The sequence below is a fragment of the Equus quagga genome, chromosome 14, assembly GCF_021613505.1.
Source record: "Equus quagga isolate Etosha38 chromosome 14, UCLA_HA_Equagga_1.0, whole genome shotgun sequence".
Taxonomy (NCBI): Eukaryota; Metazoa; Chordata; class Mammalia; order Perissodactyla; family Equidae; genus Equus; species Equus quagga.
The window spans coordinates 82,102,626-82,126,047 of record NC_060280.1 but is presented as its reverse complement, the minus strand read 5'-3'; the positions used below and the strand labels follow the sequence as shown (position 1 = coordinate 82,126,047).

Here is a 23,422-nt window from a genome sequence, read left to right as displayed (position 1 = left end):
GCGTGAGGCAGGGATGGGGATGGGGCCGAGGCGCGGGGCCACGAGGTGGGGACGAGGCCGAGACGCAGATCTGTGAGGAACCGCTCCACGCGGTGCCATTCCAGCCATCACAGAGCCGGTGCTCCGCTCCTGCCTGCCTCTTGGGGCTGCCTGACGTGCTCGCTAGCCCCACTCTACGGCTCTGAGACATCAGCACGCACAGGCACCTTGAATGTCCTCGAGGTCAGCTCCGGAGCACCCAGAGACTTGAAAGTCAGTGGCATGCTGAGGGTTCCACTGCAGCTCTGTGAGAGCCTGTGTCTTCTCGCTCCCATTGGGCCGTTCTAATGTCCCCTGCTTTCCTTTTATTTCAAAATAGAGGTGAGTTAGAAGTTTAGAGTATATTTTCCCTTTACTTTGTAGTTTCTTATTGTCTCCAAACCATAAAAATCATCAATTTGAGAAAATTATTATAGTATGAAGACATTGTTACTGTGCAGAGTCTGTAGTGTAGTTTGGAAGGCCCTGCCTGGCGGGCCCTCCTCCGCCGGCCCCTCGCTCTGCATCCTGCTGAGGGCGCCTCTCCACTGCCTGCACAAGCCTTGCTCTTCCCTGACTCGGCTTTCACGCGCCGCGTCCTCATCCTAGAATGCCGCCTCCTCTGAGTTGTCACCTTCTCACCCTGTAGAAGCCCTCCCTGACCTTCACACCCGGTTGGGCCCCTCCTTGGCTCTCTGGCCTTCTCAGCAGGACTCGCCTTACGTCTGAGTAACTCCTGGTCTGCCCTTGCTGTTAGTTTGTAAGCTGTTTTACTCTTCGCCAGGGCCACTGGGCCTCCCACGGTGCCTGGAACATGAGAGGTGTGCAACAGATGCTTGTTAGTGATCAGATGGATGGCAGAGCTGTGACTTGAACTCTGGTTTTCTGCTTCCAGTTTCTGTGTTCCTTCTACAGCCCTGTTTCCCACAGTGCTAATCTGGGGTGTCAAAAGAGGAGAATTAGTGTTACGATGCTCTTCTTTATAATAACGGAGCATCAAAGTATCAAACTGTTCATTAAGTCGTGCATTCGGTCAGTACACATTTATTGGGCATCTACTGTGTTCTAGCTACTTGCTTTGTGGTTCTATTACCTTCAATGCTGTGATCTCCTGGAATATTTGCTGGTTATAGATAATTTTCATCCCAGTCCTCCTTTTAAAAAAAGAGATATTAATGGATGAGCAGAACTCCTACCCCACCTCTCCTCTGATGACAGCTGAAATGACAGCTTTAAAGCAGTGGGTAATTTGGGTTCCCTTATATTGAACAGTTGTTATGTTATATATCTAAACAATTCAACGTCTTTCAAACAGAAAAGTTTTCTCCATGTTCTCTGTTCCTAGTTCAGGGGCACCAAGTGCTTCTGTTTTGGCCGTTAGGTACCATATGCTGCAGAAATGGGGAGAATGCCTCTCATTTCAGTTGCACTCGTCCCCGAGTTTCTGATTTCGGTCTTCGGTTGCCTTCCTAGCGTGCCTTCCTCAGCAGCAAACCGTGGCACACGGCATTAATGCTGCTTGGATTTGCATGTGTGAGCCATTGTGGCACTGAAAATAAGACTCTCAGGTGTCTGCAGATCACTAGAGTACTTTTTCTTTTTCTAGGCTCTTGAATGTAAAATTCCTGGGCATCTCTCCTTATTCTGAATCAGGAAGAAATACTTGAAGAAGGGTTCCTATTATCTCTCCCTCCTGGGAGAATTATTAGATAACTTAAAAACCTTCAGTTCTGTTTTCTCTGTGCTTTATAAATACAAATTCTGTTGACAGCTCTTAGATGGGGTAACTGTCGGAATTGGTCTAAGCTCTGCGAAGCCAGTAGGAAAAATGCTGCCCAGCCCCACCATTCCACACCCCAGTGGCATTCAGCCTGAACGAAGTGGTTTTGGTGGATGGAAATGAATAATTTTCAGAGCTAGATTTTAACTGAGACTCTGTAGGTAGTTTAGCAATTCCCTCTTATTGCCATTAACTCGGGCAGCAGAGTGCTTCTGTCTTTGATTCTAAGTGCACGGGGATCTAAGAGCTACTGCACAGGCGCTTCTGTGAAGGTTGGAGACTTAGGACCTGGATGTGCCTAGGTTTCCAAACAGGAAAAGGAATGTGTATGTAAGAAGGGGGAATTGCAACTGCAGCACAAGAGGGACCTCCCAGAAACGGGAATGAGCGGAACCTAGCTCTCCGAATGGCGGTGATGAAAATACAGTTCTCTGTCATTGTCTGTTAACGTAGCCTGAGTAGCGCTCAGGCACATAGCACACTGCAGATGCAGTGATGGACTTTCAGATGTAGACTAGAAAGATCTAATCGGTCCTCCTAAGAAGGTTATACTGTGGTGGGGAGAAAGGTAAGAAGCGTTTTTGCAGGAGGATGGCAGGCTCTGGCAGGACGGTCAGCACTCAGCTGTTGAGGCTGTGCTCCGTTAGACAAGTGTAGTAATAGCAGCTCTTGCAGAACAGTACAGGGCACAAAGGAGGGAGCAAGCCCCTGGCAGAGGGTCACCACCAGGTCTCAAAGAAGGGATGGTATGTTGGAGCAGATCAGGGAGGGCCCTCCAGACAGGAGGAACTGCATGTGCAGACCCAAGTGTGACAGAGCAGGGCCTGCCGAGAGAGCAGTGAGGACTGGATGGGGGGCCCACAGTGTGCATGCGGCAGGTGGTTTGTAAAGGTGTGTGGGGCTGGCATGCACAAAGGCCGTCATGCCCAGCTCAGACAGAGGCTGCGCTTGAGGCCTCCTCTAAACACTGAACTGCCAGGATGCTTATGCAGGGCAGTAACCTCACCAGATCGCCAAACAAACTTAACTCCAGTGACAAAGGGGATAATAGCTAATAAATTACAATAGCTGCTAACATTTCTTCAGCAGTTACCTTGTACCAAGTACTGTGTTAAGGATTTAACATAAAAAATCTCATTTAATCCTGACAACTCCCGTGAGGTAGGTGCCTACCACGGTCAGGGGACCATGGACATGTCCCATTTTAGAGATCAAGAAACTTGAAGTTCTTAGAGTACTTCACACAACTAATAAGACACAGAGCCAGAACTCAAGCCCAGAGTCTGTGTTCTTGTACTCTGCTCTCCTGTCTCCCAAGGGTGACCTGGAAGAAGGGGAGGCTGTAAGTGGGGGACCCTGATAGATCAAGGCAAGGCGAGCTTGGACGTTCGTCGTGAGGTAGCAGAGGTGGTAAGCGAATGAGACAGCAGGAAAATGAGGTAATGGGATCAGTTACTGTTGGAGGTGGAGAAGGAGCTAATGATGCCTGGAGTATCCAGCTTGGGGAGACGATTGGATAGGAATCTAGAAGGAGCATGTATGAAGAGTAGGGGTCACAAGTTGGTGAAGCATCTTCAGGGAATCCAGGTGGGGGACAATAGGAAATGTAGAAGTCGGACTCCAGAGGGAGGTCTGAGCTGGAGCTGGGGGTCTCTGGCATATAGGCACTAATCGAAACCATGAGTGGGTGAGAAGCCAGAGACAGCGAGCTGTGGGTGCTCAGGGGCCAGCAAAGCAGTCTAAGCGGGGCAGTGGTCAGAGAAAGAGGAAGTCAGGAGACCATGGACGTGAGGAAGGGACGTTTCCAGGAGGACGGAGTGTTCAACACTGTCGCGTCCTGCAAAATGGTCACAGAAATTGAGGCCTGACTGACAGGCCGCTGGGTTGGACAGCACTCGGGTCCTGCTGTAGAGACTGGATGAGACTGCAGCAGAGGTGCCGTGACTGGCCTCGCTCGGGTGACTTGACGTGATGTTGTCTTTACCGCTTTTCGTTAACTGTGTTGTTTCCCCCTTCACCCAGAGACTATCAATGATGTCACATTTGGAGCAGGAGTCAGCTACATAGACACATCTCAGACTCCTTCCTCAGTCAAAGGTAAGTTCCCTTTCTGTCAGACACGTGAGGCACTTGGGAGTTCTGGGAAATCTGAATGTGTTTGTTTGACTCCCTTTCAGAGAAAATTGAAGCCCAGAGTCAAGAAAATGACATTTTATGTTTATCATTACCTGATAAACCGTAAGTTTACCAAGCGTTCCTTTTGAGGTAGATGTTTTATCAGTGTTTTTTCTTTTAGTTCCAGAATGACTGCATCTTTTCTTTCCCTCAGGCCTCCACAGTCTCAGCAGTGGAATGTCAAGTCTCCAGCCAGAAATAAGGACAACACAGCCCCCAGTAGGAGGTCGCTCCGAAAGACCCCCCTGAAAACAGCCAACTGAAACAGTGCGCTCCAGGGGGCATCGGGAAGGCAGGAGCTGTGAGGGCGCAGCCTTGTTTCCGCGTGGAAAGGCAGGCGCCTCGCTTCCCTCACACCGAGGACGCTCTCGTGCCGTGAGGTCAGAGCTGCCTCTCGTGGTTCCAGCACTCTCTAATTGTTCACCTGAGGAGCTGGCCAGTCTTCTAAATTTCTCTTTATGAAATATGTGGTAAAAAATTGTAAAGTAATAGAGAAATGCCTTAGCTATTTAGTATTATTATTTACTCCATTTGAAAGTATCAAGTCCATTCTGATAAGCTGTCTTCTGGTCCTTGAGGAACACAGCACGTCTGCTTTCTCTTATATAAATCATGCTGTTAGCTGGTTTGACTCCTGACAGTACCTGGTTCCCATCTCTAATGACAAGATTTTGATTGTAATATTTTTTCTCCTTATTTATAAATTGTAGATTTTTCAAAAGTCTACAGCTTTCTAAAACAGAATAATAAAGGTTAAGCATAAATATAGCCTCCTAGTATTTTAGAACAAGACTTTTATTGGTAGTCATTTTAATTTACATAAAGTACATAGGAATAATAAAACCAAATCTTTCCTGTTAGGAAAACACTGACTCAGTTTGTCTGTAAGGTTCGAGTTGTCTGTCCCCCTGCCTTTGTCCCTGATCAGACGCTATCTCCTCCTCACAGCAGACGTACTTAGTGGATACATGCAGCGCCAATCGTGGGAACCGGCTTCATGTCCTTACCCAGGGCGGCTCTAACGCTGGCTTGTGTGAACAGTCTGCTGGGGATGCTCCCATGACGGGGAAGACTTTGGTCACTTCTGTTGGCACCATTAGGTAACCTTAAAACACATGTATGTGTGTTTTGTCCACAAATGACCAGAAAGGAATTCAGTTGGTTCACTTTTTAATCCCAATACTATTGAAGCAAAAGTACAGGCTCATTACTTTTTAATAGAAATGTGGTAGCTGGATTTGAGGGGTGGATTGTCACTGTGATCCACCCGTAGCTCTCCCATTTATGAACTGGCACATGCGTGGATGCATCATTGGTAGAGGGGGTCACCGAGCCGCTTGAGTGAACAGACTTATCTCCAGCTCGGGTAGATGGTCGTGGCGGTCTCTTTAAATGCAGGACTATGCCATTCTAAGTACACTTGTGTAACAAACAAAATGCTAGGAAGAAGAGGTAAACCCAAGATGAGAGCAAATGAGAAAGAGGAACAATGAGGCAAAGTTGATTTTTTTTTAAAGCTTTTATAAATGAGGTTTAACAAATACCAACTTACAGGTGTGTTAGTACAAGTCTAATATCTGTACAACAACAGCCACACCAAAGGCCATTAACAGCCTTGCACAGCCTCGAGTCTTCAGTCACACTCTCATCTTACAAACACGTGAGGCTTCCTTCTCTGTCTACAACCGCTTCCCAGACTCCGTGCTCACTTCTCTCCGCTCCGTCAGACCCAGTTCCCAGGGCACTAGGGCAGGAGGTTCTACGGTGCAAGGAGGGAGGCGACAGGCCTCCCCATCACTATGACAGCCAGCTGGAGGCCAGAGTGTTGCTGCCCGACAATTAGAGGAGGGGGAGCTCTGCCTTTCTACCAAGGGGAGGGGAGATGAAGGGACAGTCTTAAGTCTAAGCATTCAAGACACAAATGCAGAAGAAGATAGGTACCATTAAATAATTACAAAGAGTTGCCCACTGCTTCTGCCAAATACCCCAGGGCAAAGTATTTCACATAACTTAGAAAAGTCAACATCAGTCTCAAGTATTCAATTAAAAAAAAAAGTATAAAAAGTTAAGACACTGAAAGTTTAATCCCAAGATGACTGTGTTGTCCTACATGAAACCACCCTTTGAGCACACAGTGGAACTGGAGGCGCTCCTTTTGAGAAGCTCCTCGCTTCAAACCACTTCACATCATGAGTTCCACACAGCAACGTGTCTAAGGCTACGAACATCTGCTCTTAAAGAACAAAGGCTTTGAGTGATGTCTCTAATGTCCCCACAAAGTGCACAGCAGTGTCTGGGTAGATAAAAACTTTAAATCAGACTTAGAAAATGGCCTCTGATGCAGGCATCTTACTTTCCTCACTGTCAGGATTTCTGCCCCAGCTGCACTGCCTGATGGTCTTCAGAAGGCTGACCTGGCTGCCGCCACATAATAGGTGGACTGTCAATGAGACACAACCGGCGGTGTCTCAGCACCTTCTTCACAGCAAAGAGGGATGGGAGAATTCATTTTCTTTAAAAATTATTACTGTAGTCAACAGATTGGATTTCAAAACCGCCTTTGGCCCTGAACAGTCTTATGAAGCACACAAATAAGTGAAATGAATTGAAAAACCACATAGCAGTAGCTGCTTTGTTTTGTGGGCCCTCCGACCAAAAGAGCTCTGTCACAGGAACCCAAAGGCGAGGCCGCCACAGAGCACACACACCTTTCCTGAAGTGTCCACCTCAGACTGGCCCTGGGCTAAACCAAGTGCACGTGGCACAGGAACAACCCTGTTAAAGCTAATCACACAAAGCCACAGTCGGGGGCTAAAGACGGCAGTGGACACGCTGGCTGGCCTCCGAAGTTAGTAGCCAACACCAACTTAGGTAGGGTATCCAACTTGGCCCCGGGAGCTGACCAACAGAGTACATCTGAGTACTTCTGGACGGTCTGGGCATAGGTAGTTTTAGTAATCTAGGGAAGAGGCAGTTCAGAGCTAACCGAAGAGCTCCTTTTGTTTCTTTTGGACAGATGGAAACAGATTTCAACATTACTCAACTGGAATTGTTTCAAGGTTTCCCAAGCAACAATGGTCTCATGTATACGTGGCATAAGTTTTCTTGTGAAAAATGCTAAAACTTACGTGGGGCAAAAGGAATGTTCCATTAAGCCTCCTTAAGAGGATTCTTTGGGTTAAAATACTCTGAATTGATATTTTCGAATTTAACACTAGTAGCCTGGAATTCCTACCTTAAGTTGAACTTTTTTTAAAAAAATAGGTTATTTAACATTTTATAACATATTTACAGTTTAAATAGAAATTTTCTTTTCAATAATCAAAATACATCTTTAGCAAAAATTTAGAATGTAAAATTTTATAAAATAAACACCCAGAGAAAAGCAGAACATTATTTCAGTACCATTTCAGATTGAGCCAAAAATGAAGGATTTCCCTAAATACTGAAACCCTGCATGGACAGGCAGAGTCCCTGTGGGTCAAAAGACCCCATCTTCTTCCTGGTTTTGGCTGTTTTTATAAAATGCTGATCCAGAAAGACTCTCTAAGATGGACATGGCAGTGTTGATCAACAAAGCCTTTAAGAAGAAACGGTGAGGTGCTGTGTGTGGGCCACTGGGAGACGGGTCATTGTGTAAACAGCCTCTTTTCCGGATTCACCGATTCGACTGCAGCTGTAGGATTTCATGCTGTGATTCAGGTTTCCAACCCCTACAATGCTGGCACTACATGGTAATCTTGTCACCTTGCATGGGGCTCACCTGGCTGACAATAGCGAGTGGCTTCACAGGCCCACAGTGCCCAGCTGCAGAGTCGACGTGAGCAAAAGCTTCAAATCCCCTCCACTCAGGTGGGAGCGGGGCAGAGACAGCCTGGCAGCCAGCCTCAGTGCACTCATTCAGGTGCTCTTCCTTGTGATGACCGTGCCCATCTTGAGGAAAATTCTTTTATTTGTGTGGCTTGTTAAAAAGTAAGAAAGGAGTAGCAGTCAACTTTGGCCAAAACAAAAAGCTTTTGCATGAGTGGTAGTTCTGTCCAAGTGCACTTTGCTCCTGGGCTGCCCTTGATGGGAATTTCTGGAGGTATTTGCATGTGCTCTCTCAGCCACACCGCAGGTTCAGATCACGAAGGATGACTTGTGCCTGAAGTCACCCTGCAAGGCCAACACTAAGTTAGAACACGGCCACCCTCTACCAATCAGGGGGACCCTACTGGGACAGTGGTCAAATTGAACGCACCATTTCCCTGAAGAAGAAACTTGGGGCCAAACAAATCAAGTGAAATAATAGTTCTTGAAAAGTAACATCTACTAGAGCTTGCAAACTGGATTTCACTAGTGTGTATATATGTTATTGGGAAGGGCTCAAGAGCTCAGGGTCTGGAATATGATTCAGAAACCTTTTTTCCTATAGGAGTCACTTGGGTTCCGAGGAAGAATGTTACTTTCCCTGTTGGGAACACCTCGATTTCTAGGTTTCCTAAATGGCTTCTGCTTGGTTCCCTCACTCTGTACCTCCTCGTCTGTCCTGATGTAGTTAACTCCATCTGGCTTCCCTGTATTCTTGTAACTGTGAAATAGGAAAAGAGAGTACTTCAGTGACTACTGACTTATCATATTAATGCCAACTTGAACACTGTTTTGTTTTACTTGAGACAGGCTCACCTTTCCCCATTCTGTTTGTTGTTGATGAAGTAGCCACGTCTGTATGCGCAGCAGATGCCCACTGTTATCAGGGCCAGTACAGCAAGGACAACCAGAACCCCCCCGATAATTCCACCGATGTTCAGGTCATCTGGAGAAAAGGAGGTTCGAGGGAAGAGACGATACACACTCTCTGTTCTTACAAAAGCCTCTGACCCCACTGTTCCCCCTTCCCTCCTCTCCTTCCACTCCATGCTGTCCCCTCATGCCTACCCCAGCCAGAAGAGCAAAATGGGAACACTACACTCCTAGCCTAGAACATAGAGGACCCCATAACCCCTGGTCTCACTTGTAAAAGTACGAAGACCTGTACACTTCAAGTCTGTTATACTTCAGTACTAGAGAGAAAGGGCCTTGGCACTATACAAAAGGCTTACAAATCCTCTGGCTAAATCCCTGAGAATATTAGTAATGGAGGAAATGGTCACATTAGAAAGACATTATTAGGAGCCAGGAGTCCTAAGGAAGAAAAAAATGCCTAATTTTCAGGGCTTTGCTGTGGATTAAATTAGGGGGAAAAAGAGCTAGTTTCAAACAGTACTTAAAAGTAAAAAATATGAGGTGAGAACGTGACATTCACTCCACAAGCTGCCTGGCCTCATCTCTATAAACCCTCTTCTCGTCTGTATACTGGGCAAAGGTGCTCGCTCCCCTTCGGTGTAGGGGTGCCAGGGGCTGCTTCCTTTGTGCAAATAAAAATGCGGTGGCAAATATGCAGGGGACATGTCAACAAAAGCCGCCTACCTTGGGAGTTGTTAAAATTCCCCCTTACCCTAGTGCAATGGCGCTCGAATGTGACAGACATTTAAAAACCAACTTGAACTTCTGACTTTAAAATGTCGGTTCCCAGGCTCCATCCCGGGAGAATCAACAGGTCTGGGCTAAGCCCAGGGAGCTTCCTCCTGCCCCAGAGCAGCTGCCCAAACTCGACAGATGAGAAGAATCCCTGGATGCCGTGTCAGACACACACAGCTCCACACCTCCCAAGCCTGCTTCCAGATGTGTGGGGTGGGGCCCTGGCCTCTGTACGTGAAACAGTGCTCCCCAAGGACTCTTAGGATCAGGCAAGCCTGGAGAACACTGCTTTAGAGGGTGGCCACATGTACAGAGGATACACCCTATCTGCCCCCATCCTGCCCGTGACACCTTACCTTTAGAACCAATACTCCAGAGACAGTGTCATCACAGAACAGGGTAAAATTATTGGGACTAAAACTCTGGTTTTCAGCTTACTGCAAAATGATTATAACTGGATAAACTTCTGGAGACTGTACACAACCTTATGTTTTGGTAATTCTATCACTTATCAACGAAATGGAGTTTATTAAACTCAGTTAAAAGTTACCAGATTAGCCATGTCTCCAACACCAGATGACTCTAGAAAGTCTATTTTGAGGAGATAAACATATTGCAAGAACCCACTTATTAGTCATTTAGCTGTTACTCAGAACTTTCTCATCTTTCCCTTGAATGTACCCAAGTGGGTTCTGGTGGATCCAGTCATCTCCAGGAGAAAGCCATCCCATGGCAGAAAAGTTCTCTAAACTAATGGTCTAATATTAAAATTTGAAGTGTCCCATTTACTTGCCAGTCCCCAGATGAAATCTTTTCAAAAAGTAACTCACAGACTTCCAACTCCTGCTCCTCACATCTGGCTGAGCCGGCATCATTGGAGGCAATGCAGTAATACTGCCCAGAGTCCTCCTTGTGGACAGCGCTGAAAACCTGTTTCAGCAAATTACAGGTAAATAGTGAGACTAAGCAACAAAATGGACCTCTGGGGACGGGAGAGGACAGGGTGCCTCCCCTGCGTGGTGAGTCCAGAACATGGTGAAACATCTGCTCATTTGCTCTTGGTTCTCCTTTGGCCTCCTGGTCACTGTCCAGATTCTTCCCTGACATTCTTTTCTGACACTCTCGCCTAAGAGCCCCCAAACAATGAGATCCCCTTTGGTATTTGGAGCCAAAGAAGCCTCGCAACATCTAGAATGAGATGCTGACTGGTTTTGTTCAGGAAAAAGGACTCTGATCATGAGTTTTCCTGAGGCAACACTTTGGCAACACCAACAGAGAGGACCCAGCTACAGCCTGGCTCGTCACTCCATGCGGTGGGTACACCACAGGCAGGGGACCCAGATGCAGTAAGAGCCTGCGAAATCTGCTGCCGAGGGCATGCTGCCCTCTATACATGACCAACCTTATTTCATCTCTTCCCCCACCACTTCCCACCACCAACACTGGGTTATTTTGAAGCAAATTCCAGACACACTTGATACATAAATACTTCAGTAGGTATCTCCAGAAGATAAGGACTTTTTAAAATCGTAACTACAACACCATTATCATGCCTAAAGCAATGAACAATTCCTTAATATCAAATATCCAGCCAGTAATCAAATGCCCTCATTTCTCCTGATTTTTACAGGTGGTTACTCAAATCGGGCCCCCAATGACATCTACCCGTTACATTTAAGATCCCTCTCCAGGAACTTTGACTGTACAGGCTCCCTTCCTTTGTTTCACTCCCTGAGAACTTATTTGTTTGTAAAAGTAAGGAGGGTCATTGTTCCGTGGAACCTCCGACACGATGGATTCTTTGCTCCGTCTTAGAAAGTCTGTCCTAATAACTGCTCTTTCCGAAGCAGGCATCCCTTGCCCTCCTCCCCGCTTAGGAGAGATCTTACCAGAGTGCCTGTTTCAGGGTTTAAGAGAAAAGAGGAATTTCGAAATCTGGGATTGGCTCTGGAGTCTGTGGGCAGTGGCACGTCATTGCGATACCAGCTGTAGTGCGGCCGGGGGTAGCCCTCACTCTCCTGGCACTGCAGCGTCGCTGACTTGCCCACTGGTACAGCCTTTGGCACTCTGCACACAGGAGGTACTGGCTTCACTGTACGAGAAATACGGGTTGGTGTTTAAAGTCAGCAACATGCCTCTATTCTTATCAAATGCTGCAACAAGTTGGCTCCAAAAATGAAGCCAATCAAAAGATTCTTGCACAACAGCCGTCCCCACTGTCACGCCTGCAGACTGTGATCTGCCGCCTCCACCCGCCCCTGCAGTTCACCTGCCCACATACAGTCCCACCGCCCATCTCCAATTCATCCCCCCACGAGGAGTGCCCCAAGCTCCACTTCCCTTCTCACCTTCCACCCAACTCAGGCAGTCTCAGCTCTCACAAGCTCTCCCTCCCTAAGTCGTGTGACACCCTCAGGGATGCAGCTCCAGAAGGAGAGGAAGTAAGAGCTGATGGTTTTATTCGGCACACAGTTCTGAGGCCTAGAGGGGATGGGTTGCAACTCCTACCTTGCACAGTCAACTCAATGACAATCTCATCAATTTCTTTGCGGTCGTTTCGAGCAACCACCTCACAGCGATAAATGGCCGAGTCTGTCCGGGTCACGTTCCAGATCTTTAGGGAGGTTTTCCCCAACAGTTCTGCACGACCTGCCAAGTCTCCTACAGAAAAGAAGACACAGGGCACTACAAGACTCTTTGAAGACATGGTTGCCACCTGAAGAAGAGGGTTTCCTGGGCCAGCATGTGACACCTAAGAAGGAAGACTGCAGACTGCTTTCCATTTAATTCCCATATAACAGAGGTGAATGCCCTGAGGACACCATGCACCAAAACAGCCCTGGTGTGTAAGAGAACTCATTACAGGAGCTCTGCTGGGAAAGCAGGGACCTCATTTCCTTTCCATTATTCCTAGCAGGGATTCTCCAGAAAAGAAGAGATCAAAGGAAACAAACAATATTTAAAAAACAACAGCATTCCACAAATGAGCTGGGACAACTGGATATCCACATGCAAGAGAATGAAGCTGGACCCTACCTGACACCACACACAACCAAGACCTTACTGCAAGATATTAAGGAAAAACAAGTTGTCATCACCTTGCATTAGGCAAATTCCTTAGATATGACATCAAAAGCACAAGAATAACTATGAAAAAATAGTTATATTGGCCTTCATTGGACTTTCATAAAAAATTACAAACTGTTATGCTTCAAAGGACACAAGCAAGTGAAAAACCACCCACTCAATGGGAGAAAATATTTACAAATCATATATCTGACACAGGACTAGTGTCCAGAATATATAAAGAATCTGCAACTCAACAATTAATAGACAAATAACCTAACTAAAAAGGGACCAAGGGATTTGAACAGACATTTCTCCAAAGAAGATAAACAAACAGCCAACAAGCAAATGAAAAGATACTCAACACCATCAGTCATCAGGAAATGCAAATCAAACCATAATGACATACCACATCACACCCACTAAGAGGGCTATAGTCAAAAAGATGGACAATTACAAGTGTTAGTGAGGATGTGGGGAAACACACTGCTGAGGGAATACAAATTGGTACAGCCACTCCGGAAAACAGTTAGACAGTTTCTTTAAAAAACTATGCTTGCAACTAGCATATGACTTAGCAATTGTACTCTTGGTCATTTATCCCCAAGAAATGAAGACTTCTGTTCACACAAAAACCTACACATGAATGTTCATAGCAGTATATTGAAAATAGCCAAAAAGAAGAAACAACCCAAATGTACATCTATTGATGAATGGAGAAAAATATGGCATATCTACAATGGAATACTATTCATCCATATAAAAGGCAATGAAGTGCTGACACATGCTACAACATGGATGAATCTTGAAAACAAGATGCTAAGTGAAAGATTTCAGTCATGAAGGACCACATATTATAGGATTCTATTTCCATGAAGCATCCAGAGTAGGCAAATCCATGGAGACGGGAAGTAGATTAGTGGTTGCCAGAAGGTGGGGGCACAGGTGAAGAGTGAATGCTAATTGACATGGGGTTTCTTTGGGGGCTGATGAAAATGTTCTGGAATTTGATAGTGGTGATGGCTGCACATCTTTGTTGAATACAGAATAACCACTGAAGTATATACTTTAAAAGAGTGAGTTTTATGCTTTATGAATTATATATCAATAAAAAAAATTTAAAGCATAAAAAGACACTAACTCTTTCAAAGAAGCATGAAGAACCTGGAGAATGGCAAATAAGGAGTTAGGGGGAAAAAGACAAAAAATAAAAACTAATTATTACTAAATTGTTGCTTGGTGACAAGCATACAAAGGATTTACCATAATATAATAAAACAGCGAAGTGCTTATGGTAGAGAATGAACAGTTCCAGAGGCGTTTCCAGTAGGAAGGTCTCTTATCCAGTTGTCATTAGCAGAAGGATGAGAATTTCTACCACGTAACCATGTGAGAAAACAGTAAGTAAAAATCCATCAGGGTGCTTTTGGTACAGTCCTGCTTTGAGGCAGGAGAAGAGACTGAGTAGATTCCAGGTTTCTTCCAGCCCTCATATTTTGTGTGGTAAATACTCTCCGCATCCCTCTGGCTAAGAGCAAAGTGTTTAATTCCCAGAAACAGAAAGTTCTTTAAAGAAAATTCCCACTTTGTATCTCTGATGATCAAAATTGCATGTACAGGGTTTATTGGCAGCAGCCAAAGTTGCCAAGAAAACTGATTTGTCTTCTGAGAATAACATTTCCATCTCTTCAAAAATAAGAAGTTGGGGAGGATACTGGTGGGAAACAAACTCTGTTGGACAGCGTACGACTCCTGATGGCTGTGTCCACAAACCCGCTTTCCCTCCGCTGAAACCTCCCTCGCAGCTGCTCGGAGAACCCTGAAGCCAGCCCACCTCTCCCTCGCCCGTACCCGCACCTGCACCTGCACCTCTCGCCTGCTTCTTCCCTCCGCCATGTGGAAGGAAGGGCCACTTTGCACCAGCTCTAAGTCCTTCCTCTCCCTCCCTCGTCACAGCCAGCTCCTACCACTCCTCCTCTTTAATCTCTCTCCTCATTGCCTCAACCTGAGCTCAGGCCACCAGCAGCTCCCTCCTGGGTTCTGCAGAAAAATTTTAAATCTGTACCCCTGCTCCAAGTTTTGCCCATCTCCAATCTCTTCTCTACAGAGTAGCCAATTCAGTCTTTCTAAAGCATAAATGTCATCATGTCACTTCTCTCTTAAAATCTTTCAGTGGACCCTCAAGATTCATTCTCGCCTGGCATTCAATGCTTCTTCTCTGGCCTTGGCATACCTCTCCTGCTTTATCTGGAGTCACTCCTCCCAACCGCTCCCTCTCTAAGCTCCAGCTGTGGTGGAAAACTTGCACTTTCTCCAATAAGCCAAGCTACCTTTGGCTTCTACATCTTTATACACAACATTGCTTCTCGCCCAACACCTTTCTCCCCAGCCTTGAACCATCCTGCCTGGCTAACCAGCCTTTTTTCACATCTCTGCCTAGATGTCACCTCTGGGAAGCCTTCCCTGACCACCAGTCCTGCCCTTACTTCACGTAACCTGAGAGCACCCTGTGCTTCCCTCTGTTCCAGCCCACGGGTGATACCCTGCTAACTGGTCCAGCACAGACTTTCTCAACGTGGTGGGTGTGCAGACCAGATGCCAGGAACGGCCTGCTGTCTCCCTGGTCCACGTCACCCTTCTGGTTAATGCACTCACATCACTAACATCAGGGACCATGAGAAGAAGAAGGCCTAGGAAAATGTTCTCTCTGATACCTCAAAAAGATGAGTTGCAGATGGATTAAAATCCTAACTCATGAACTATTATTTGTTGGACCTGGGTGACAGGTACAGGGGGTTCAACATACTAGTCTCATTACTTTTTGCATATGTTTAAATTTTTCATAAGTAAAACAGAACAAACAATCCTGGCTACAGATGCAGGACCATCAGAGGAACATCTTTGGCCACAAGTGCATGCCTGGGCCTTGTGTCCAATGGACCACAGGATCATACCCTGAATTCTGTTGTCAAAAAACACATATGCAGTTTGGTCATCTTGAATTTTCTTCCATTCAATCCTGGGGTCATTTGTCTGTGAATCCGTGATGATACAGGACAGTTCCACACCTAATGAGCAAAGGAAGAAAAGAAAGACCTGTCAGTAAATGTGGCACAATTCCCGGTCCACTTGTAAACCTGGACTCTGTAAGCTGCCTCTAGTTCGAGAGAGGTCTTCGTGCAGATTGAGAATCTAGCTGCAGCCCGGCTCTGAGAGACTTTAAGAAGAGATGAATGTTAGCCAGAAAAGAATGAAGATGATTAGCAAGGACTTGTACTAAATAGAGCACAGGCTCTCCCTTCATACTCTGCTGTCTATAAGAAATTTCTTTGCTGTGTCAACATAAAGCCAGGGCAGGAAGCAGCTGCTGGCCAACGGAACAGCTGCAGAGCCGCCTGGCCTGCGGAAGCGGAGCTTCCCTGACACATTTGCTGGTCAAAAGCACTGCTGGGTAGCCACCCACCCGCACGTCTCTCTGGCACCCTGTGTGTTTGTCCTACGTCGGCTGCAAGACTACACACGTCCACTAGATGGTGCCATTCTCCTAACAGTCTCCCTTGTACTTACTTTCAAATTCCTGTACCACTGGGTTTCGGTTGCTGGATTTGAGATTCACAGCCCCTGTCAAGCAGCCTGAAGAAAAAAAAAAACAAACTCAGAGACAATGCAACTCTCAAACGGCAGAGAGGCCTCGGACTGCGTCAGGTCGTTCCCTTCTATGTAGGCCACAACCACTAACCAGAGAGGACGGGAAAAGAGATCCCAGAACAAAGTCTCCTAGACGCAGCAAGCTGACGGCTTTCTCTCAGGGTGCCCTTCACTGGCAAGGACGCAGAGAAAGACAAGAGTCCTGAGAATTCACTTTCCTTCTTAGTCCCAGAACAAAGCCGCTAGGACTTTAAAGACTTTTCCTCTCCGTATTTCCTTCCTGCTTAGAGTCACTGTTAACCCTTCCAACAGGCATCATCCAGACACATGGGCCTTCTTGTCATTCTTCCCTCCTGCCTCTTCTAGGCTTCAAATCCAGCAAAGGCACTCTCAGTGGATCTGATGCCGTCCAAACTCTTGGCCTGGTACTTTCCCTTCAGGATGGCATCAACACTCTCTAGGTATAGTTACCAACTGGCTAAGAGACCACCTTACTGTATTAGACATGTATCTAACCCAGACATTGCCATCCATGAAAAGTTTTCACCAGTCTTTGGCAAAATGAGAAAAATAATAACATGGCGACTTTCATGAAGCTAAATTGAATGAAGCTAAGGGTGAAATCAAGATATGCTATTTGCATGGTAATCCCTTTCAAAACTAGCATCTGACTACCCACATTTCAGCAAACATTAGAAACCAGTCTATCATGGTCGCACAATTTCTTAACCTATTATCTTTCTTTTTTCCTTGAGGAAGATTGGCCCTGAGCTAACGTCTGTGTCGATCCTCCTCTATTTTTGTATTTTTGAGGAAGATCAGCCCTGAGCTAACATCTGCTGTCAATCCTCCTCTTTTTGCTGAGGAAGACTGGCCCTGAGCTAACATCGGTGCCCATCTTCCTCTACTTTATATGTGGGACGCCTGCCACAGCATGGCTTGATAAGCGGTGCCATGTCTGCACCCGGTATATGAACTGGCGAACCCTGGGCCACCAAAGCAGAACATGCGAACTTAACTGCTGCACCACCAGGCCAGCCCCTCTTAACCTATTATCTTGAAGAGAAGGTCAGTGAATCAGAAGGGACACTGACCACCTACGAAATTCCATTCTTCAGCTACTTGGCCTCTAGGAAAATATACCCATCCCCAAAGAAGGCCTTCATACATAACCCTTATTAAGGTCTCAGGATCTTAGCTTTCCATGCCAGCTAAAGAAAATGTGCAGAAAGCCTTGCACTCTAAGTTGCTTTCTAACTCCTTGTCCATGAGGTGGGCTGCAGGTCACAACAATCCATTCTTTTCCTTTTTTTAATCTCATGTAATGGTTCAGCTACATATATACACTCCCAGTATACATTGTGATCCTTTCTTTCTTATTTAGTAAGATTTCATTAATTATAGCAAAAGCCTTAAAGAATCTAACAAAAGGGATAAAAATCAGAAGCATAATATACATGAGTGAGTTAGTTTCTAAAGCACTCACTGCTACAAAAGCTTGCAGAACCAGGACAAGTGAAGATAACTCTGTTCTGTTTTGGTTAACCATGGGCTATTCCTTTTGGAGGCCAGAAATACAGCCCCTGCATTTGTAGCACCTTCTACTTTTCCTTCAGTCTGAAAGCTGCCAGTGACCCATTAATGGAGAATAAGATATGATGCTCTGAATGTCTACCAAGGCCACACAAGGTCCTTCTAAAGAAAGTGGCCACAGACAGTTCAGTATGATCGCTATAATTTAGGTGTTGAGACACCGAAACTCTGGTTACAAGGGACTATGACCAGGGATCAACTTCCGACCCAAAGACCACCTAAGGAGTCTTAGAGGTAACTTCCGAGGGCTTTTCCCAGCTTGATAATGATTGGACAAGGCAGTCTGAGCCGTTCTCTTAAGGAGTATGAAGCTAAGAGAAGTAAGAGAAGGAATGAGAGAGTGTCCAGTCAGCAGAGAAGGAGCTGAACCAGAGCACAAGGAGAGAGGAGCCGACTCATCAAAATGGTGGAAACACTAGAGTTTATATCAGACGAACTAAAGGACAACAAAGATTAACACTAAAGTTACTCTAGTGTTGGCAACATCGAATTTTCACGAAGGCCAACTGAGATAAATTCTCTACAATAAAGCCCTAACATAAACTAAGCCAGTTTGTTTCCTACAACCTAAGAGAAGAGCCCCAGATAATGGAAATAATCACTGCTCTTATCCCTCTACACTGTGGCAAAGAGGTGAATGCTCTGTCCTTCTCAATGAGGCCTTGCCTGACCTCTCTCTTGCCCAACTACCCTTGATAAGTCTCACAGGCAGCTGCTTGTGCCAATCCTAGAAGACAGTATGTCCCAAGAAGATTCAAGAATAGAGGACCAGGGGCTAGCCCCGTGGCCGAGTGGTTATGTTCACACACTCTACTTTGGCAGCCAAGGCTTTTGCCAGTTTGGATCCTGGGCACGGACATGGCACCACTCATCAGGCCATGCTGGGGCGGCGTCCCACATAGCACAGCCTGAGGCACTCACAACTAGAATATACAACTATGTACTGGGGGGCTTTGGGGAGAAGAAGAAGAAAAAAACAAAGATTGACAACAGATGTTAGCTCAGGTGCCAATCTTAAATAAATAAATAAATAAAAGAATAAAGGACCACTTCAAGCAAGTGAAGTTCTAGCTTAAGTGACTATTCACGACAGCTGGGCCCCAGGTCTAATACGGTCCCAAGATGAGAGCCCTCAGAATTTTTGTCCTATTCCTAAACAATTCTTAAATTTATAAATATTTATAACTCCTTACTGTGCCTATCCCCAACAGCCCAGGATCCCATTGTAAGATATAGAAATCACGTGTATAAAAGAATAGTGCTATGAAGATTGGAAACCACACACCTAACGCTTGAAGACATAAGTAACTCATCAGGAATACTATCCGATGCCTGGGGAGACCGTGCCATAACCAGTGAGGAAATGGGGTCTGGAAGGCAGCCTTGAAATAGCGGCTGCTGGAGTTTATCTGTGTACACACTGACTCCCAGTGCTATCAGAACACTCACACTGAGATGACATTCTTTAAGGCTAAGCAAAGGGTTTTTTGGAAGGAGAACAAAGGGAAATCTGTTACAGCATCTATCACATGTTGTTGTTCCTACTTAATTTCATATCTATCTTGGCTTGTCTATCAGACTCTAAGCTCTTTGGGAGAATCCAATTCATTCAGCAATTTTTATTTAGTGCCTATTATGTGCTGATACTAGCCTAAATATTAGGAATGATACATGAATAGAACAGATAAAAATCTATGCTCTCATGCAGCTTACACTGCAGTATAAAATAACAAGTAGTATATTTATTCATCTTTCTCTCTTCTATTTTAGCACTGAATCGTATTTAGTAGGTACTCAAAAAGTGTTTCCTGAATAAATCAATATGCATTTTTTTGTAAGGAAGATTCACTGTGAGCTAACATCTGTTGACAATCTTCCTCCCCCCACCCCTCACCTGAGGAAGATTAGCCCTGAGCTAACGTCTGTGCCAGTCCTCCTCCACTTTGCACATGGGTCACCACCACAGCATGGCTTGGTGAGCGGTGTAGGTCCACACCCGAGATCCAAACCTGCGAACCCAAGCTGCCAAAGCAGAGTGCACCAGACCAACCACTACGCCACAGGGCCAGCCCCCAGTATGCGTTTTTAGTATTGTAGCATATTTAGTATTGTAGGATTTCCTTGAGTTTTCCAGAAAATCATTTAGTTGAATTCAGGTTGCTCACAGAGCTATAATTTGGCCACTCTGTTTTTCATCCTGCTCAGGAATCTATTACTGAATCTTGGACTTAGAAGGGATCTAAGATACATGTAGTCGTCTTGTCTATTTCTATTCAAAACCTCTTAACCAAATTTAAGACTCCCCTCTACAGGCAAGTGTGGTAAGTTCCAAGTATATTATGCTTTCAGAATGTGACCATTAAAGTTCAGTGTACCTTTCACTGAGTTTCCCCCAATGGTCACATCTTACATAATTATAGCACGATGATAAAACCAGAAAATTGACATTTGTACAATATATGTGTACAATGTCATTTTATTACATGCAAAGAGTCCTGTAATCACCACTGCAATCAAGATACAGAGCTATTCTATCACCACAAAGATCTCCCTCGTGCCACCACTCATGTTCACAGCTATCCTCGCCATCCCTCACCTCTGGCAACCACTCAGATGAGTGGTTCTCCATTTCTCTAATTGCGTTATTTAGAGAATATTATATAAGTGGAAATATAGGTAGGTAACCTTTTGAGACTGATTTTTTCATTCAGGATGATGCCTTTTAGGTCCACCTAACTGGTGTCTAACAGTTCACGTCTTTCTATTGCTGAGTAGCATCCATGGCGTGGATGTACCACAGTCAGTGTGACCATCCACCGCTGAAAGACATCTGGATTGTCTCCACTTTGGGGCTATCATGAAAAAAGTTGCCGTGATCATCTGTGTACAGGTTCTTGTATGAACATGTTTCCTTTTCTCTGAGATAAATGCCCAAGAGTACAAATGCTTGGTCCTATGCTGTCTCATGGTTAGTCTTTCACAGAAACCGACAAACTGCTTTTCAGAGTTGGGCTGTACCAAAAATTCATCACAAGAAAGTTGTTTTTCTAAATTCTTTTTTTTTTTTTTAACTTAGAAAGGTATACTGGGCCACTCTGTACTATCTGTGCAACTTCCTATGAATCTGTAATCATTGCAACATTAAAATGTAAAGTAGCTGTTTTTTCTAAAATGATGATGGTGAATATCAAATCACTATGACATTTGGAATCCATTGGATACACTAAAAAAGGTGAAATAGTTTTTTAAAGTGTTAATATTTACAATATACCAGAAAGTATATACTTAACTATTTAAACTTACATAAAAATTTATATACGTTCTCCCAAATCCTTTTAATGAACACATAAGGAAAACAATCAACTGGCTTAATTGCCTTCACGATCAAATTAAACAATGAGAATACTTACAAGACCATGAATAATTCTTCACTGGCCCATGTGCTCTGGCACTTCATGGGACATCACTGTCTCCAGGTTTTGCTTTTGGGCTCTCTGAAGGACATCAGCAGCAGGCGGAGAGCCTGCCATCCCCACCCAACCAAAGGTCAGCGAATAGAGACAGCACAGAGCCAGGGCGACACTAACAGTTTCTCTACTAAACGTAGTATTTCTTACCTTAGTAAGACATCTACAACTGAACGTGAGAGATCCTGCTCCACCCTTCCACCCTCGCTGTGTTTTCTATGTATGAACTATATGAGTGATCCAGTTTTTCCACATTCTCACCATCATCACTAGAAATTTTTTTTATGCTGGTAAAATATACACAAAATTTACCATTGTAACCACTTTTCTGTGTGTAATTTAGTGGCACTAAGTACCTTCACAATGTTGTGCAACAATCATCACTATCCTTTTCCACAACTTGTTCACCATCTTGAACAGAAACTCTGTACCCATTGAACACTAACTCTCCATTTCCCCAAATCCAGCCCCTGGCAACCTCCGTTCTACTTTCCGTCTCTATGAATTTCGCCCATTCTAGGTATCTCATAGAAGTGAAATCATACATTTGTCCTTTTGTGTCTGGCTTATTTCACACAGCATAATGTTTTCAAGGTTCATCCATGTAACATGTATCAGAATTTCATTCCTTTTTGAAACTGAATAGTATTCTACTGTATGTATATCCCACATTGTGTTTATCCAGTCACTGTTGATGGACATCGGGTTGTTTCTACCTTCCAGCTATTGTGCATAATGCTGCTGTGAACAATAGTGCACAAGTATCTGAGTCCCTTCTTTCAACTCTTCGGGGTACGTACCCAGGTTAATTCCTGGATCATATGGTAATTCTATGTGTAACTTCTTAAGGAACCACTAAAATTTTCCACAGTTGCTACACCATTTTACGATCCCATCAGCAATGCACAAGGATTCCAAATTCTCCACATCCTCACCAACATTTGTAATTCTGGTTTTTTTTATTTTGTTTTTTTAAATAGTGACCATCCTAATGGGCATGAAGTGGTATCTCAGTGTGGTTTTGACTTACATTTCCCTAAAGGCTAGTGATGTGCACATCTTTTCATGTGTTTATTGGCTATTTGTATATCTTCTTAATGTTTATGTTCTTCTTAACGTTGAAATGTCTATTCAAGTTCTTTGGCCTTTTTTTGAATTTTTTTTTTTTTTTGCTGTGAAGTTGTACAAGTTCTTTGTATCTTCTAGATATTAATCCTTTATTATATATATGCTTTGCAAATATTTCCTCCCATTCAGAGAGTTGTATTTTCACTCTCTTGACGGTGTCCTTTGAGGTACAAAAGTTTTAAATTTTGTGAAGTCTAATTTATCTATTTTTCCTTTTGTTGCCTGTGCTTTTGGTGTCATATCCAAGAAATGATTGCCAAATCCAATGTCATGAAGATTTTCCCATGTTTTCTCGCAAGAAATTTTAAAATTTAGATCTTACATTTAAGCCTTTGATCCATTTTGATTTTTGTATAAGGTAAGGGTCCAACTTATTTAGAATGTGTATGTCCAGTTTTTCTAGCACCACTTCTTGAAAAGATTGTGCTTTCCTCATTCAATGGTCTTGACATCCTCGTTGAAATTATCTGACCGTATATGCAAGGATTTATCTCAGGGCTCTCTGTTCTGTCCCATCAGTCAAAATGTCTGTCTGTCTGTATGCCAGTACCACTCTGTTTGATTACTGTAGCTTTGTAGTAAGTTTTGCAGTCAGGAACTGTCAGTCCTCCAACTTTGGTCTTCTTTTTCATGATGATGTTGGTTATTCAGGGTCCCTTGAGACTCCATATAAATTTTAGGATGGGGTTTTTCTATTTCTGAATAATACACCATGGGGATTTTGATAGAGAATGCATTGAATCTGTAAATTGCTTTGGGTAGTGTCAACAACATTAACTCTTCTAATCCAAAAACACGGGATATCTTCCATTTATTTGTATCTTTCATTTCTTTCAGCAATGTTTTGTAGTTTTCAGTGTACAAGTATTTCACCTCCTTGACTAAATTTATTCCATGGTACTTCATTCTTTTGTAAATGAGATTGTTTTCTTAATTTCCTTTTCAGATTGTTCATTGTTAGCCTGCAGAAATGCAAGTGAATTTTGTCTGTTGGTTTTGTTTAACTCTTATTAGCTCTAACGGTTTCTTTTTTTGTTTTTTGGTGAAT

The 23,422-nt window shown here is 44.4% G+C and overlaps 2 protein-coding genes across 5 annotated transcripts in view; one reads left to right on the top strand and one right to left on the bottom strand.

Moving 5' to 3' along the window:
• Window positions 1-4,741, top strand: part of NCAPD3 (non-SMC condensin II complex subunit D3) — a 64,917-nt gene extending 60,176 nt beyond the window's left edge. For all 3 annotated transcript variants that reach the window (XM_046638510.1, XM_046638509.1, XM_046638511.1), the window contains 3 exons: window positions 3,821-3,895; window positions 3,976-4,036; window positions 4,128-4,741. In XM_046638510.1, the coding sequence (XP_046494466.1) occupies window positions 3,821-3,895; window positions 3,976-4,036; window positions 4,128-4,236 (245 nt within the window). In that variant the 3' untranslated portion in view covers window positions 4,237-4,741. The remainder of the gene's footprint in view (window positions 1-3,820; window positions 3,896-3,975; window positions 4,037-4,127) is intronic.
• Window positions 4,742-4,750: 9 nt separating this feature from the next.
• The window catches only part of JAM3 (junctional adhesion molecule 3), a 66,119-nt gene continuing 47,447 nt past the window's right edge, over window positions 4,751-23,422 (bottom strand). Inside the window, exons 2-9 of one of the 2 annotated variants that reach the window (XM_046638516.1) lie at window positions 16,106-16,171; window positions 15,493-15,606; window positions 11,981-12,133; window positions 11,362-11,564; window positions 10,303-10,402; window positions 8,639-8,768; window positions 8,374-8,543; window positions 4,751-8,128 (exon numbers count right to left, since the gene is read on the bottom strand). In XM_046638516.1, coding sequence (XP_046494472.1) covers window positions 8,124-8,128; window positions 8,374-8,543; window positions 8,639-8,768; window positions 10,303-10,402; window positions 11,362-11,564; window positions 11,981-12,133; window positions 15,493-15,606; window positions 16,106-16,171 — 941 coding nt within the window. In that variant the 3' untranslated portion in view covers window positions 4,751-8,123. The remainder of the gene's footprint in view (window positions 8,129-8,373; window positions 8,544-8,638; window positions 8,769-10,302; window positions 10,403-11,361; window positions 11,565-11,980; window positions 12,134-15,492; window positions 15,607-16,105; window positions 16,172-23,422) is intronic. The other variant, XM_046638517.1, reaches the window with a different exon arrangement.